Genomic DNA, 16987 nt, shown 5'->3' with positions numbered 1-16987 from the left:
CCTCCCCCTCCTCCCCCTCCTCCTCCTCCTCCTCCTCCTCTTCCTCCTTCTCCTCCTCCCCTCCTCCTCCTTCTGTCTGGATTCTTGGGTGAAAACATCAAAATTTGTCTTTCTGAATTTGGCTTATCTTGCTTAACATAATGATCCCACATTCTATCCATTTTCTTTCAAATGACATTATTTCATTCTTACCTATTATTGAATGACATTCTATTGTGTACATGAAGCACATTTTCTTTATCTATCAAGTGATTGTTGGGCACCTAGGCTCATTTCACAAGTTGGCTATTGTGAACAGCGCTGCTATAAACTAGTGTGCAGCTGCCTCTAGAGTATGCTAACTTGTATTCCTTCTGATATACAGCCAAGATATCATATAGTAACTCTATTTTTAGCTTCTTGAGGAATCCTAGTACTGATTTCCCTATTGGTCACAGTGATTTATATTTCCAACAACAGAAGATAATGTTTTCTTTTCCCTAATCTTCACCAGCATTTGTTGTTTGTTTAATAGATGGAGTCTCAGTGTCAATATTTTTCTTTTTGCATGTTGTTTTATGGTTAAGGATGTTGAAAATTTCTTCATGGCTTTTTTTGGCCATTCGTATTTCGTGTGTGTGTGTGTGTCTGTGCACTTGCACACGGGCACACACACAGAGATACACAGGTGTGTGTGCTTTCCCTTCCCTTACACATAGGATATTAGGCAGTGACACATTTTTCATTATCATATGGGGGAAGATGTTTTCTACTGATATCTAGTCCCTGGCCACTGCTCAACATCCACATCACAGAAGATAGCCTGCACAAGAAAAGTATTTGCTTTTCTAAATATCAACAGAGCTGGGTTTGAGTTACCTCTGTACTGTAAGAGTTAGATTCAACCAAGAGAGTAGCTTTAAGTTCGAGGTCTTACTCTGGACTTACATAATATAAGCAGCCTTCTCTTTCTCTGTTTGAAATACCAGCGACTAGATGGGCAGGATCATAACACTTTCATGCTGGTAGTCAAAGTATAGGTTTGCAAATCATGTCTGACCAATTTACTTTGAAGTGAACTTATCCAGTAAACACTTTGTACTTTGTGAGAAGCCTGAAGCCCACAATCTGTCTCCAGTCAGCTTCTAGTCTAGCCAGAGAAGGTGATCTCCAACTAAGCTTCGATGTCATCCAAATGGTATAAATTACATGCTAAAGGCTTGAGAAGGCCTGTTCATCAACAGGAGGGTGAGAAGGAGGCTTCTGTGATTGCTTAGCGGTAAGCACAGAGCTAAATAAATGCCCTGTGCATAAAAGTTTCTTGAATCTTATTATAAGGAAAAGCAGGCGCAGGATGCCTCAGCTGTGCTAAAATACTGAGAATGGGTTTTAAAAAGTACAACCATTTATTAACAAGGTCAAAATCTTTACATTATGTTTAGATGTACAATCAGTGAAACATTCTTCATTTTTTGCAACTATTTTCAGCTTGCTAGGGAGACCCAATTTCCATAAGCATGAAGGGGAGGGAACTGTAAACTAGCCTATCAAAGGTATCATGCCTCTGTCTGTTTCAGGCTCTCATTTCTTTCAGATAAAATTCCTTATTCAATTACTCCATGTGAATAATGCTCTAGACTGTCCAGTTGAAGTCCAATGTGATGGTATGAGGAGGTAAAGATTTGGGGAGGTGAATAGTCATGAGGGTGGAGCCCTCACCAATGAGATTAGTGCCCTTATAAAAGACGTTCTGGAGAGCTCTCTTGTGCTTTCCACCCTATGAAGTTACAGTGAGAAATTCTCCTCTACAAACCAGGAAGAGAGCTCAACAGACACTGCATTTACCCACATCCTAACTTTGGACTTCCAGCCTCTGGAGCTATGAGAAACAGATGTGTTGCTTATAAGGCACCAAGCAGATACTGTTTTGTTACACCAGCCCTAACAGACTAAGGCAGATGGCGCCTCACCTCTTAAACAATTACTCTTCCACTTCCCCAAGATGGTGCCTGGATATAAGGAAGGCCAAAATAACCTGGCAGTGAGGGGAAGGGGCAGCTAGTCTGGGCAGCTGGACACTGTCTTTTTTGGGTCCTTACTGACCTTCTGGACTTACGACTTGGTATTGTGTGGTCTCTTTTCCTGACCCATCAGGGTACACTGGAACTTCCTGGGCTGACTCAGTCTCAGTTGAGTGCTGGGCGTGCTGCTGAGATGACACATCAATGCACACATTGGGTGCACACCATTTCTGCACTAGACATCTGGATCACAGCTTCAGAGACTAGAGAGCTAAAGGTGTGTGTACTGGATCCTAAATGCTTTGTCCCAAGAGCCAAATTCATTCATTGCCAATAAGGCCAGGAGGAGACACATAGCTCTGCAACAGGGCTGAGATAGATGAGGAACACTTGAATTTGGCAGTCAGTGAGTATCTCTGCTACAATACTTAAGGATCTCCACACTGCTAAATCCAATAGTCAGCTTTCAGTCCTCATTTTCTTAGATCTGTGTATTATCTTCCTCAGTTAGGCTTGCTCCTTACTCTAGTGGTTACCACTTCCCAGACTCTTTTTTTAGCAGTAGGAACTGTAATTTAATTATTATCCATTGTGTTCTAGCTCTTATTGATCTCATTTGATTGAACAATACCTGTTCAGTAGATACTGTTATTACTCCTTTCATATAGGTACTCAGTCAAGGTGCAGGGGCTGTGTTTTTCTCAAGTTCACACAGCTAGTAAATGCCAGAAGCAAGTTTCTAACCTATATCTTACTTGATTTTTTTTTCCAGTAAGGGGAGCATATTTCACTGCAATTTATCTGAAAAGGTTGTAAAAGTCCCTCCTCTCCCCTCCTCTGTGTAGTATTGTGCTAGTATTGGAGTTTGAACTCAGGATCATGTATTCTCACTTGGTTTTCTTGCTTGCAATTGGTGTTCTAACACTTGATCCAAGCCTTCAGTCTAGCCTTTTGATGATTATTTAGGGATAGAGTTTCACAGACTTTTCGGCTTGGGTTGGCTTTGAACTGTGACCATCCAGACTTCAACTTCCCAACTAACTAAGATTACAGGTACATGCCACCAGCAGCCAGCATCTCTGTACTCATTTTTACTTGCCATCTTATATGGGTCCAACAGCCTCTTGACTGCTTTTGTAAACTAAAACTGTGCTCAAGGATCAAGGCTATATGTCCTTATTGAGAAAAGCCCACATAAATGCATCATAGGCTTTGAGGTAGCAGTTTCTAAAATATTTTTGTGCAGTAAAATCCATGTCTCTCCTTTCAAGAGGGCTTTTAGAAAGGGATCACATTCATTTGTCCATGTGCTCTAGAAAAAGCATACTTGTCACAGCATTTCAACAGACACACTCTCTGGCAGGAATCCAAATGTCTCCACACCCATGGCATCCCCTCAGAGCCTCTGGGTTTGTGGCAGTGACTGAACAGACTCTGTGAAAAGTCAGGAGTAAAGCAGGATGAAGAGAAAATTAAACCCTTCCCTGGCTGGTCAGACCTATTTGATGTCAGCAATTGATGGATATTTTGTTGACGGGCCTCATTATAATGTAGGGTTTGCTCTGCGTGAGCTGTGAAGGAGCTTAGATTGGGAGCAAGAAACTCACATCAAAAGGGACCTGTAATGAGGGATATGCAGCCACTCTGGTCCCCTTGAGAAGCCACCTGATTCAGAGACTTGGCAGAGTGGTCACTCTGTCCACTCCCAAAGGGCTGTGTATCTGAGTTCATCCTGCCTGTTTATCTTTCCCACTACAGAGCTTTAGACAGCAAAGACCCTGATGTTGGCAGAGGGGGACTCTAGCAGGTCCACTGCATGCCCTCATGGGACCCTACTTTGGCCTAGACCTGAAAGATTTAGGCATAAAATATAGATAATGTGGTATTGGAGTTTTGAGAAAGAACAAAATGACTCATTAATTTGTTTCATCATTGGCTTATTTGTTTCTATTTATAAAAAATATACTGCCCTAGACATTTATCTGCCATCTACTGAGGATACTGGAATGAGGGATTCCACATCTCTACTCTGCAAGAATCAATCAGAGAAATGGAGAGGAGAGACAGATTCTATCAAATGGCCTGTAGAATTCTTTCCCCCTCCCCTCAGGGAAGAGAAGTCTTGAGGCTGGGAGGCAGGCCAGGAGAGGCTCCAGGAAGGTACTATGGAGGAGTAGAAATGTGAATGGAGTTTAGAGTCTAGGCTGTGTGCTGACTGTGGTCTGTGGAAGCTTGTGAGAAGTATGTAAGAGAGGTTAAAGGACGTCTTTAGGACACACACACACACAATAAGAGGTGACTTCTGATGGAAGGGTGATTGTCCGGCTAGCTTCATGGAGGAGGGGAAGGTTGGTGGCAATACTGCAGCAAGGATTCTGCAAACACCTGAAGAGTGGCAGTAAACAAGGTGAGGGCTCATGTTGTGCATACTCAGTTTTGACTGGAAGATTAGAGTCATGTTGGGGGTATTGCAGGAGAAAGAGATAGATGTAGGTTTGTGCCATATTATGAGGAATCTTGATGCCCTGCCTGCAAAGGGTTTTTATTTCATTTCTAAGCAACGCAGGACAGTTGAACCAAGGAATAATGTCATTACAGGTGTTCATAGGAAAACTGGGGCGAGAGAAGCCAAATAGGAAGCAGGAGCTCTTATTTCACCCATTCTTTGGGAACAGCTTAGTCTCTGCTTGCCATCCATACCACCTAGCTCTGTGTCATCTTGAACCTCATGTTGAAGACCTGACATGACCCAAGGATGGTGTTCGCTGGTGATGTGGGCCTGGTGACCAGGGAGGTGAGGAATAGTCTGCTTTCTTTTCCTTTTTCTTGATTGAGCAATTGGTCCTGGGGTTTAATCTCATGGCCTAGCCCTTTCTGGGAAGGTGCTCTATCACTTGAATCATTCCCACTCCCCCAGCTCTTTTTGTTTTCATCATTTGAAAAATGATTTTTTTTTTGTTTTGCCCAAGCCAACCTGGATCATGATCTTGGACACTCTTCCTACAGAGCTGGGATGACAAATATGAATGAATAGATCGAGGCTGGCCTTGGACAATGATCCTCCTGACCTCAGCCTCTTAAATTTCTAGGATGACAGGCATGGGCCACACCGCTAAGCTTGAACAAGATGCTTTCTGGATCAGAAAAATTTTTCAAAAAGTAAATTTGTATTGTGTGTGTGTGTGTTTGAGAGGCAGTGATGGTTGGAGAAAGAAATTAGTTTGAGACCAAAGCATGGGCCTCTTCGTTGAGAAAGATAAAGTGATAGAGCTATTGGAGGTGATGGCTGATCCTCAGAGGTTGGTCCTGGGTCTTAGTTTGCTATTTGCTCAAACAACTGGACCAATGAAAAGTATAGTATGCTCACACCTGGATTATATATTCAACTTTGTCCAGAAGGCAAAAAGAAAATAAAGTTAAATAAGGACCTTGGGTGGCCTGTAAAATGTTGAAAGGAACTTTCCGTCTGAAGACACATGGAAAATATTCAGAATTCTTAATGGGAAAGATGAAGGCTGGGATGCACAGGCATGATTCTGGAGTTATACAAAGCAAATGAATAAGAGAAACAGGGATTTCACCACACCCTAGTAGACTCAGAGTGAGAGATCTGCTGTGAAACTGGAAAGAGGCAATGTTAGGCAGGAAGAGGAAAGATTCCTTCATGTGATGTAAAGGTCACTCAAGGACATTGGGTCCTTGATGATGCTGTGCCAAGAACACTGACCTGAATGTGAGCAAAGTCATATCATGTCCAAGATGGCACACCCTAAGCAGAGGTTAAAGCCAGTGGTGCCTGGTGCCTGTGTCACTCATTCATATGGACACTAACACATGACGATGACATCCCAGGAAACAGCATCCAGTGGCAGTGGTCTGTGAGGTCTGATTCACACAGATGAAGATCTTCTGTTTGTTTCTGAATTTAGTTGAATATTCAAAGTGATCAACACAGGAGTTTTAACCTCTCTTGACTTTTATTTCTTCCACTTCATATTATGATGATTTGATGTTAATGAGTACCTCCAGGGCATTATAAGCAACAAAGCATAGAGACTCTTACTGTGATCTCACAGTGAACTCTGAAACACAAAGGAGCCATACACTAAGAAAATCACACTGAGTCCATGACTTTTATCTAAGGCCATAGGAGCAAGGAACACACACACACACACATGCTCCTCCAATCAAATTTATTAGTTGCCAATGCAGAGACCAAAGAGACTAATTTCTCCATTTTTGACCCCATTGATTGAGTGCCTAGCAGACATGCCAGGAAGGAGTGGAGGAGTAGAGAATTTGTACTTCTTAATTAAATAAACAACAATAACAACCAACAATGACCCTCCCCCACAAATAACCTAGCAAAAATGTGAGTCCTCAGGAGATGATTACTATCTATGCATTTCATACATAAGAGGAAGAGAATCTGCCCACTTGATTAACAGTGTTGCTATAGTGTGAATGCATGTATTGGATCCATATGTTAGAAACCAAGATGCAATACAATAGCGTTAAGAGATGAGGCCTTAGGGACTGAGTAAGTCATAAAGCTTCTACCTTCCTGAATGGGATTAGTGCCCTTATAAAGAGGCTTCAAGAGATAGGGAAGTCTTTGGAAAGAGAGAGACATTTTCACCAGACACTGAATCTGTTGTTGCCTTGATCTTGACTTCTAGAGATGTGAGAAGTAAATTTGCGTTCTTTATAAGTAACTCAGCCTCAGGAATTTTGTTATAGCAACAAGAAAAGATGAAGTCAGACATGGAGGAACCAAGACAGTGAAGGCCTGATCTGACCAATGTGTGTGTCCTGTGCTGCTCTGCAGGTGACTGTTGGCTTCTGGCAGCCATTGCCTCCCTCACCCTGAACGAGAAGCTGCTTTATCGAGTAGTCCCCAAGGACCAGAGCTTCCAAAAGAACTATGCAGGCATCTTTCATTTCCAGGTATTGGGCTTGGTTTATGGTCTTTGTTACTACATTCCCTATCTCAGGTCCCACCCTAAGTCTACTGAATCTGAAACTTCAGGGGGTGAGGCTAGTAATCTGTGTTCAACAACCCCTCCAGGAGACTCTGTTGCACACTGGAGTACATCCATCCCACCATCCTTGTGTCTATCCCGTTCCTGTATCCTCCAGGCTACACGGCTGTGAGGAAAGCACTTTGTACTTTAGGATCGGAAGAGGGAGTCTGAGTCACCCAGTGTTGCCTTGGGGGTGATGTGGGAGAATATTCTCTTACCCATAAACTAAAAAGAGTGGATCAGTTGTTTCTTGGTACATGTGGCAGCTCTGGGTTCACAGATGAGGAGACATAGATCCTTTCCTTAAGGAGCCTGAAGTTTGCGAAAGACCCAATACGTGGCCACTGACAACACAGACCCCACTGAGGGCCAGTGAAGAGCTTCCGTATCTTTCCTCAGGTGAACAGCCCTGTGCTTTCTCATCCCTAGTTCTGGCAGTTTGGAGAGTGGGTGGAGGTGGTCATTGATGACAGGTTGCCCACCAAGAATGGACAGCTGCTCTTCCTCCACTCTGAAGAGGGCAATGAATTTTGGAGCGCTCTGCTGGAGAAAGCCTATGCCAAGTAAGTGGGGGCAAGATGGGAGCTATGTGACTGAGGGTCCCCCCCGAAAGCTTTCCCTGGCCCCTTTCCACACCTGGCTCCCTACCCCTACTCAGGGTGGTATAACCAAGATTTTTCACTACTGGACAGGTTAGAGAGAAAGCATCCTTCAAGAAGGAAGAGATAGCAAAATCCACGCTGGGAGTTTAAGAGCTTAGCTATGTGAATGAATACGTGGATGGCAGGCAGTTCACCTGCCTCGCTAGGCCATAGCTTTTTCCCCTTTCAAAGCCCAGCCTCAATTCTTAGGACATTGTGAATTCTTAAAATTGGTGATGATGAAGGAGAAAAGAAATGTGCTTTGATCCCAAACTTAACAAAGTCTCTTCGTTTTGACATTTAATATCCAAAGATGCACTTTCTGGTTCTTTGAATTAGTGTTGTTTATGAATCCTCTTCCCTGTAATTCAGGTCTTTTCTAGTCCTGTTTCTAAAGCAAGCCTCAGCCAAGGTCTGTCAGCCTTGAGGGAAGGTCCCCTTCATCCCTACTTGTGCCTGTAACCCCCCAGAAATCCAAACCAGTTGTGTGAGGGTGTCTAAAATTGATCTAGTAAGATACTGAGCTGGATATGTGAAATAGTAGCTTGCGCATGTTCCAGGCTTAGAGTCAAAATCAGCAAAAAGCTCTCCTCAACCTTCTGGACCATAAGATCGTAGGATTGTCCCTTGGTTGCTAATGGCAGAGAGCGGTGCATATGTCTTTCTTTTCCAACAGGCTCAATGGTTCTTATGAAGCTCTTGCTGGAGGATCCACAATAGAAGGGTTCGAAGATTTCACAGGTGGCATCTCTGAATTTTACGATCTGAAGAAAGCACCGGGAAATCTGTACCATATCATCCGCAAGGCCCTTCATGCAGGATCTCTGCTCGGCTGCTCCATCGATGTGAGCCAGGACATTATACTTTGTCCCCTCTTTTCAGGTGTGATAGGGGAGGGATGGGACAGAATTAACAGGCCTGAGAAGGCTTTTGGTAAGCACAGTCTAAGACTTGATAGGCAAATCGGGTGACATAATGGTCTACAGCATGTGGGAGCTGGTGAAGATCTCACAAGTGGGTAGGGATTGGGATTAGTTGCGTTGTAGGAATCCCAATTTCCTTCTGTTAGAGTCCCTAATGTATAGCTAGAATTGCCCTGAGAATACAGCTCTGAGAATATACCTCTTTTTGCTAAATAATCTTGAGATTTTTGGAAACCCAACATGATGTTTGACAATACTCAGTGGATATGGAGTTTCCTGAAAGAAAAGGAAGAGGTTCTGAAACCAGGTAGAGTCATGGCCTGATAGGAAGGGATGGAACTCTAATGTGGTTGTGGAGACCAGAGGCCAGAGGCCACCATCTCCACAGGTCTATTGTTATCTGTCCCTCTGACTGCTCTCTTTTCTTCTCTTACTGTCATTTCAGATAATCTCCTTCCATTGAGTAGGTATCAGGGGCCAGGCTCAGAGAATAAATGTCTGGTGGTCTTTTTAAAGGTTGGTTGGTTGAGCCATGTTCCAGGCTTGGCAATCACTCAGCACCTGTCTGGCCTATTAAAGAGGGTTGAATGGAGAAGGCTCTGTTTGTTTGTAGTTTATTGCTTTACCTCTGCAGTATGTCTTTGCAAAGCCCTCCCTCCACCTTGTGTGATGTGTCTTTTTGTTGTAGTTGCTGCTGGCCATGGGCTTGAATTTGGCCTAAATGCTTCAGCTCAAGGCGAGCGCTCTACCACTTTAGCCATAGTGTCACTTCCAGTTTTCTGGTGGTTAATTGAAGATAAGAGTCTCACTAGCTTTCCTGCCTTGACTGGCTTTGAACTGAGATCCTCAGATCTCAGCCTCTTGAGTAGCTAGGAATACAGGTGTGAGCCACCGGTGCCCCATATGATGTGTCTTTGTAAAGCATCATAGAGCTGGTTCCAACGAGGTCAGGTTCAGCTGTGCTAAGTGAACTTCCTTTTTGACCCAGGTCTCCAGTGCAGCGGAAGCAGAAGCTATCACCAGCCAGAAGCTGGTTAAAAGTCACGCATACTCTGTCACTGGAATTGAAGAGGTAAAATTAAGCAGGAGAAGGGGGAAGGGCTAATGCCACAAATTCAGGGCACTCCTGAGGAGATCATCACTAAGAGGTTCAGAGTTCAGTCTCTGAATGCACAGAGCCATGCACAGATATGGGGCTCATTCTCAGCTTCTCAGAGATGGGTTACCTAACCCTTCTGAGCTCTAGCTCTCTGAGTCTAATAAAGTGCAAGGTCTCTTCCACGGTATGGCCAGGAAAGTTTGTTGGTTACATTTTATACATATCCCAGTAAAATTATGCTCTACAGATAAAGCAGTAGAAACTAATAGGAGTCTCCCCAAAATGAATGGTAAATTCCTTCTCCACATTTCAGGATAAGATACAATAATCAGAAGTATGTAGATAATTATTTAGCCCAAGTAAAAGCATGCCCTATATTTTCATTATTTTAATCTCCTATATTCAGTCAAATGGATTTAAGGTTGTTTACAATCAAAAGCACAGATACAGTCAAAGCATACAACTAAGGTAAAATTTATCCAAGTGGGATAAAGGCAGTGCTACAACTGGGAAATTGATTTTACTTTGGGTTTCCCAATGGCCAATGAGAAGAGACATGCAATGGGTATTCCAGCTCTTACTGTTTATTGTAATGACAGAAATACTCATTTCATGTACCTCTGTTTCATGAATGTGGTTTTAAAATCAATTCAGTTCCAGAAATATAACTCGAATATACATGTGAAAACATTGAGCTAGGTCCTAGGGAACTATATAAAGGAAATTAAGATGATCATGTCCTAATAGACCATGGTGTTTGGGTGTGTATAGAAATGCAAGCATGTGTATAGAGGTGAACAGAGGTAGATGGCAGCTCATACTTGGGTGTTCAATAAATTGTAGGGTAAGGTAAAAATCCTAGCCTGTTTTCTGTTTCTATAACAGAATACCTAAGACTGGGTAGTTTAAAAAGAAAAGAGGGTTATTGAACACATGGGTATGGAGGCTGGGAAGTCCAAGACTAAGTGGTTGTGAAAGATTTATGCTATTTTATAATGTGGCAAAAATTGGAAGGATAGGTGGGCACATTCAGAAGAGAAACAAGTTCTGAGAGAGTGAGAACTCACTACCATGAGAATTAACCCAGTCCCTTAGAAAGGCCTCATTTCTTCATTATAATCTAATGATCTCTTGAAGGCTCTGCCTCCAAACACTGCCACAGTGGGGAGCAAATGTCAACATGAGTCCGGGAAGGGACAAGCTATATTTAAACTGTAGCAGTCAGTGTCAGTACTTACAGGTTTAAGCTTTGGAGGTTTAAGCTGTCTGGATTCCCATCCTGCACTCACCATGTACTCACTAGGTAATTGTGGAATGATCAGGAAAGTTCCAGAGTCTCTTGACTTTTGATCTGTAAAATAAAGATAATAATAACGCCCAGCATGAGGAGGTTTAAATGAGGCAATAATGCATTCGAAGTGCTTAGCACATGCTTGGGCTTCAGTCTATCCTCAATACATGCTTATTGTTGGGATACTGGCATTTTTTTTATTACACTGTCTCAGACATTAAGAATTGAGTCTTGCTGAACACCAGTGGCTCATGCCTGTAATTGTAGCTACTCAGGAAGCTAAAATCTGAGAACTGTGGTTCAAAGCTAGCCCAGGAAGAAAAATTTGCAAGAGACTCATCTTCAATTAATCAGCCAGAAGCTGGAAAGTGGAGTTGTGGCTCAGATGGTAAAGCACCAGCCTTAAGCAGGGGAAAATATTAAGTCAAACATGGTTGGGTATGAAATCTAAATACTAGTTAAAGCTGAAAAACTTGTTTTTGTACTAGATTTACCCTTCAGTTAATCAAACTAATTATGAAAAATAGAGCACTGGATAAAAGTCTGAAAAAATAGGTTAAAAGAAAATAGAAGTGAGCTGGGCACCAGTTGCTCATGCCTGTGATTCAGGAGGCTGAGATCTGAGATCTGAGGTTTGAAGCCAGCCCAGGCAGAAAAGTCCCTGTGAGACCCCGTTTTTTTTTTTTTTTTTGGTCGGTCATGGGGCTTGAACTCTGGGCCTGGGCGCTGTCCCTCAGCTCTTCAGCTCAAGGCAAGCCCTCTACCACTTGAACCACAGCTCCACTTCCAGTTTTCTGAATGGTTTATTGGAGATAAGAGTGTCATGGACTGTTGTGCCCAGGCTGGCTTTGAACTATGATCCTCAGAACTCAGCCTCTTGAGTAACTAGGATTGCAGGCGTGAGCCACTGGTGCTTGGCTCCTGACGAGACTCTTATCTCTAATTAACCACTCAAAAACCAGAAGTAGAACTCTGGTTCAAAGTGGCAGAGCACTAGTCTGTAGCAGAACACAGGTATAGTGCCCAGGCCCTGAGTTCAAGCAAAAAAAGCAAAAAAGGAAAAAGAAAGTAGAAGTATCATCATTTAGGGACCTAGAATTCCTAGAATTCTATAGATACATAGAGTGCATATATTGTCAGGTGAGACATGAATGTAAGGCAGATGCTTTGTGTGTGTGTGTGTGGAACTTGCAGGTGGATTTCCATGGCCGTCTGGAGAAGCTGATCAGACTCAGGAACCCATGGGGCGAAGTGGAGTGGTCGGGAGCCTGGAGTGATGAGTATGTTTTTCTTTACCTTCCCAGTTCTCCCTGCTCCTGAGAGGTGATGAGGACTACAATCCAGTGGATTCTGTAGTACTTTCTGTTCACAGGTTACGCAGCCTATTCTGGAAAGGTTATTAAATACTTCCAAAGCAAAATAAAACCATTTAATTATACTCTTTGATTTTGGCTTTCGAAAATGTGACAGTTTCTTTGAATTTTGTTTAGCACAGAGGGTTCACCTGTTTTTCCATCAAACACACAGTGGTAGTCCAAAGGTCAAACCCATTACGCAGGCTCTTCTCCTCCCATTGGACAAAACTGCTTCCTCTGACAAAAAACAAATGTCTCCATGATTCTGAGATCATGGGTTGGGGCTCCAGTAGGCAGCCATGAATGGGAGCTCACTCCATGAGCTCATGACTGGTGGTTATTGATCATTGCTATAGAGGAAATTATTGGATACCTTCTGTACTGGTAAGGTTAACTCAATCAGAGGTGATGTTCTGAGACTCCTATACCTTGGAAATGATGGGCCCAGATGTGGGAGGATGGAGAGGGCATGAAGTAGTTTCCATCCAATTACCACAGCTGGCCCAGGAGAGGTTCATTGGTACCATGGTTGAAGTTGCAATGCACTAGTTTTATTGGCCAACAGGACTAGAAATGAGAATGGCTGGAATACTGCTTCTCTCCCAGTCTTTTAGCTTTCAACAGTCAAAAGCTTAAGCTCTGTTCATCCATATCCCGTGACATCACCAAGGCCTCAGAAGAGAACTTGATCACATTGAGTGATGGCATCATTACTGCTTGTTACTGCCTGGAACTCCTGCATAAACCTTCTGGTCTGTGTCAGAAAAAAGCTGTGCCATTGGAACCTGTGGATATGGAACCTGTATGAAAGACTTTTTAGTCCACTGCCTAAGATTGAGCAAAACCCCAAACCTCAATTCAGCAAACTTTCCTAAAAGGATAAAATGGCCAAAAAAAGTTTAAACCCCAGGTTTTGGCCATTATTTTTCACCGATAGAAATGTGTGCAACTGTCAAAAGGATTTGTTGGGCTTTATCTCCTCTCTGTGATGAGACCACGCAGGGTCCTCATAGACTGGGAAGAATTTAGGTGTGGAAACAAAGCCTGGTGGGGGAGACAGAGTGAAGTCTAGGATTTTTACATCCTGGATACTGAAGAAGCAATGTGTTTAATGTCTGAGGTGCAAATCTGGAAGTTCAGCTAATGTCTGGCTAGATTGTTTTTTTTTTAACTATTGGGAATTAAACTCAGGACCACACACTCCTCACACATGCCAGACAAGGTGCTTTGTCATTTTAGCTATGCTCCTAGTCCTTTTACTTTTATTTATTATTCAGATAGTGTCTTGCCCTTTTACCTTTGTCAGCTACCTCTGCCTTTGTATGATCTGGGATTGTATACATGAACCACCATACCCAGGTTGTCTTTTTTTTATTTATTTTATTTTATTTGTGAACATATTGTACAGAGGGGTTACAATTACATGGGCAGGATAATGCGTACATTTCTTACCAAGCATTGCAGCCTCCTCCTTTGTTTACCCTTCACATCCCTTCCCAGCCTCCCTCCCCCCCCCATCCCAATCCTTCTCCCCCCCTACCCAGGTTGTTTTTTGAAGATAGGATCTCACTAACTTTTGCCTGGGCTGACCTTGAACCATGATCCTCTTCCCAAGTAGCTATTATGTGGTGGTGGTGTGTGTGTGGTGGGGTAGGGAGGGTGTTTATTTTGAAAACAATCAAACCCAAGATTAGGTTAGAGCTCAAATTCTCTAATGTCCCCTAATCCTTGTTTAGAACAAGCTTATGTTGATTCAGTTCTGATTAAACCAATGTTTCAATGAATTTAAAAAAAAGCCCGAAGAACACTTTCATTAAACCTTGGGCTCTTAGAAGTCAGCTCTAGCTGGGTAATCTGGATTTGGGTGTGCCAGTTTCTATGATGGGGAAGGAGGGTTTGGCTTTGCTGAAAGTGTACAGAGAAAGGTTTGCCTTTTTAGTTTTCTAAAGATGGAAGCTTAATACAGCTCCATTATTTAGACACTGCACATGTATTTCAGGAAATGCTAACGTCGCAAAGGTCAGGTAGCTCAAGATGGCATTTAAACAATGGACATGGCTACTGCAACGGAAAGGCTACTAGCAGGAGGCCTTACAGGTGGCATTATCACAAGGAAATTGCCATCAAACTGAACCTCGTGGTTTTTCTTGCAGGCTCAGGAGGTGGACTGTGTCCAAGTACCTAGTGCTTGTCAGAATCTCTCATAATATAGTCCCCACACCAACAAACCAATGGAAATGACAACTTACTAATTGGCACTGGAGTACCTGCCCTTCTTGTGACAAGATCTCTTATGTCTTCTCTTTTCAACTTCCTCATTCCTGTGGTCAGGGGCCAGGGAATCTTAATTGGAAATGGAAAGCTTGCCCCCAAAGTGAAAATGAGATCTGTCCGTGATGTCTCTGTTGCGTATCCAGGGTTACCCTGCAGGGCCCATGTTCTCAGCCTCATCCCTTCATCCCCCTGGGAAGTTCCACATGCCCAGCCTAGCCTGCTTTCCACTGCTGGTTTGGAGGCATCTTATTTCTGGCTTTTTTTTGTGGGTATAGGGGGGACATTTAGCTTGTTCCTCAGGAATGACCACCTTCGACTTCATTTTCCCAGTGCCCCTGAGTGGAATTACATAGATCCCAGGAGAAAGGAAGAGCTGGACAAGAAGGCTGAGGATGGCGAGTTCTGGTGAGATGCTAATGCTGCTTCATGCCAAGACTGGTCTGGGTGCTGTGTGTGTGTGTGTGTGTGTGTGTGTGTGTGTGGCCAGACTCTAGGACATCCAAAAATGTAACAAGTCCCAGGCATGAGGATTTCCATTCTTCTCTCCCCTGTTCCCTCTCTCTCTCTCTCTCTTTTTTTTGCCCTTCTTGTGACAGGATCTCTTACATCTTTTCTTGCCCTGGTATAATTCTACCCTTCTATTCATGTCTACAATACTGAAAACCAAGTTTCTGGGCACTTATGGTGGCCTAATCATCTACCTACATGCCTTTCTAATGAGCCCAGAATACTACTTCCATTACTTTAGGCCTGAAACTTACCTTACCATCTACCCAGGTTACCTTCTTGTACTAGAGGTGCTCAGGAAGAAGATTCATGGTACATCTTGAACATAGGAAAGCTTAGACCTCTCTAAGCTGGACATGTTTGAGAATCCCAGGACCAGGATTTTCTTTGAGCTTAAATTTAACCCAGCCTAGAGGAAGGGGCTGTATGCATATCACCTCCTGGGGTCTTCTTCAGGTTACAGTTCAGAGATGTGAGGAGGTTTCTGGAGGATCTGGGAAGTTAATCACAGAGGGGGGTTTGGATGATAGTTTCTGCCTGCTTGCGTCATTGGGTGAGAAAAGATTCATTCAAGTCAGCTTTGAGGCTACTCACAGGGTTTTTTCCCGTGTCTCACGGGTGTGCCTTGAGTCATCCTTCTGGCCCAGTTCCCTTGACTGACAGCTTCTGGTTCCTCTGCCCCTTTCCTTTCACCCCCAGGATGTCATTTTCAGACTTCTTGAAGCAATTCTCTCGCCTGGAGATCTGCAACCTGTCTCCAGACTCTCTGAGCAGCGAGGAAGCGCACAAATGGAACCTGGTGCTTTTCAATGGCCGCTGGACTAGGGGCTCCACTGCTGGGGGCTGCCAGAACTACCCAGGTGAGAGAAGGGCTGCCTGGCATGTCCTTTTTGATCTGGGGGACATTGTATGCTACTCTTGAGGCCCCGCTTTCCCTCCCTCCCCTGGCTAGGAGGAAGGACAAGGAGGACGGTTAACCGCTTAAGTCCTGATCTCAGCTCTTGTGTTCAAATCTCCCCTTCTTCACCCACCTACTTCATCCCTACTCCCAAGAAACACGCGTCTTACTAACCCGGCTAACGGCTCCTGTTCTTCCCTTGGCCTGTCTGACCCACCTGGCTGACATCCTCCTGCTGAGCTTGGGGGCAGAGTGGCGGGCAAGTCGAGGGCTAGAGGACAAGGTTGGCTATTTCTACAGTCTGCACCCAGCATGGCAGCCCTTTTACGTTGTGTGCATACCTGAGTCAAGGAAGGAGGGGGTTGGGATGGCACACACAGGGCTCAGTCCTGGGAAGTCTATTTTGGTGCAAGCCTTGGCCTCTGTGCTAACCTTAGCTCATCACCTTATCAAAGGCAAGTAGAGGTCATGAGAAGTCACTAATATGTACCCCAATAGGCTCCTCCTAGGTTGACTCTACTGAGACAGCACCTGAAGAAGCAGTTCCGCGACCCCACGTCTCTCAGGAGGAAGTAAACTGTGCTCTCTCTACTTTCCACCTCCCCATCTCCACACTCTCAGCTGTGGGCTATGTTGATTTCCGTTGTAGATTTGTGTTTCAGACTTGTGTATAGGCAAAGGGCAGGGCCTACCATGCTCTTCTTAGCGCTCGTTCATGGCAGGGCTGTGCTCAGCACTGCAGAAGTTGAATCATCCTGAAATCCTATGTGGGTGCAGGATGAGGTCCCTCTCCACCCCTATCCAGCAGCAGGGAGCAGATTGTGACAGACAGAAATGGGGAGCCTGTGTCCTGCCCTGATACTTAGTTTAGCAGGCTCTGAGACCCAAGAGACATTTCCCTTGCCCAAGCTTCAGTTTCCCGGTCCTCAACACAAGGTACTTAATTCCTACCTTACAGCTCATGGGGTCTCAGTG

General features: G+C 44.0%; 1 protein-coding gene across 1 annotated transcript in view; it reads left to right on the top strand.

Annotated features, from left to right (window-relative positions):
• The window catches only part of Capn8 (calpain 8), a 61952-nt gene that overhangs the window by 22895 nt on the left and 22070 nt on the right, over positions 1-16987 (top strand). Inside the window, exons 3-9 of the mRNA XM_013015129.1 lie at positions 6829-6947; positions 7454-7587; positions 8342-8510; positions 9577-9660; positions 12173-12258; positions 14938-15012; positions 15814-15974. Coding sequence (XP_012870583.1) covers positions 6829-6947; positions 7454-7587; positions 8342-8510; positions 9577-9660; positions 12173-12258; positions 14938-15012; positions 15814-15974 — 828 coding nt within the window. The remainder of the gene's footprint in view (positions 1-6828; positions 6948-7453; positions 7588-8341; positions 8511-9576; positions 9661-12172; positions 12259-14937; positions 15013-15813; positions 15975-16987) is intronic.

The sequence above is a fragment of the Dipodomys ordii genome, unplaced genomic scaffold (assembly GCF_000151885.1).
Source record: "Dipodomys ordii isolate 6190 unplaced genomic scaffold, Dord_2.0 Scaffold26, whole genome shotgun sequence".
NCBI classification, from domain to species: domain Eukaryota; kingdom Metazoa; phylum Chordata; class Mammalia; order Rodentia; family Heteromyidae; genus Dipodomys; species Dipodomys ordii.
Note: the sequence above shows the minus strand (reverse complement) of the source record. Positions and strands in the feature narration are given on the sequence as shown.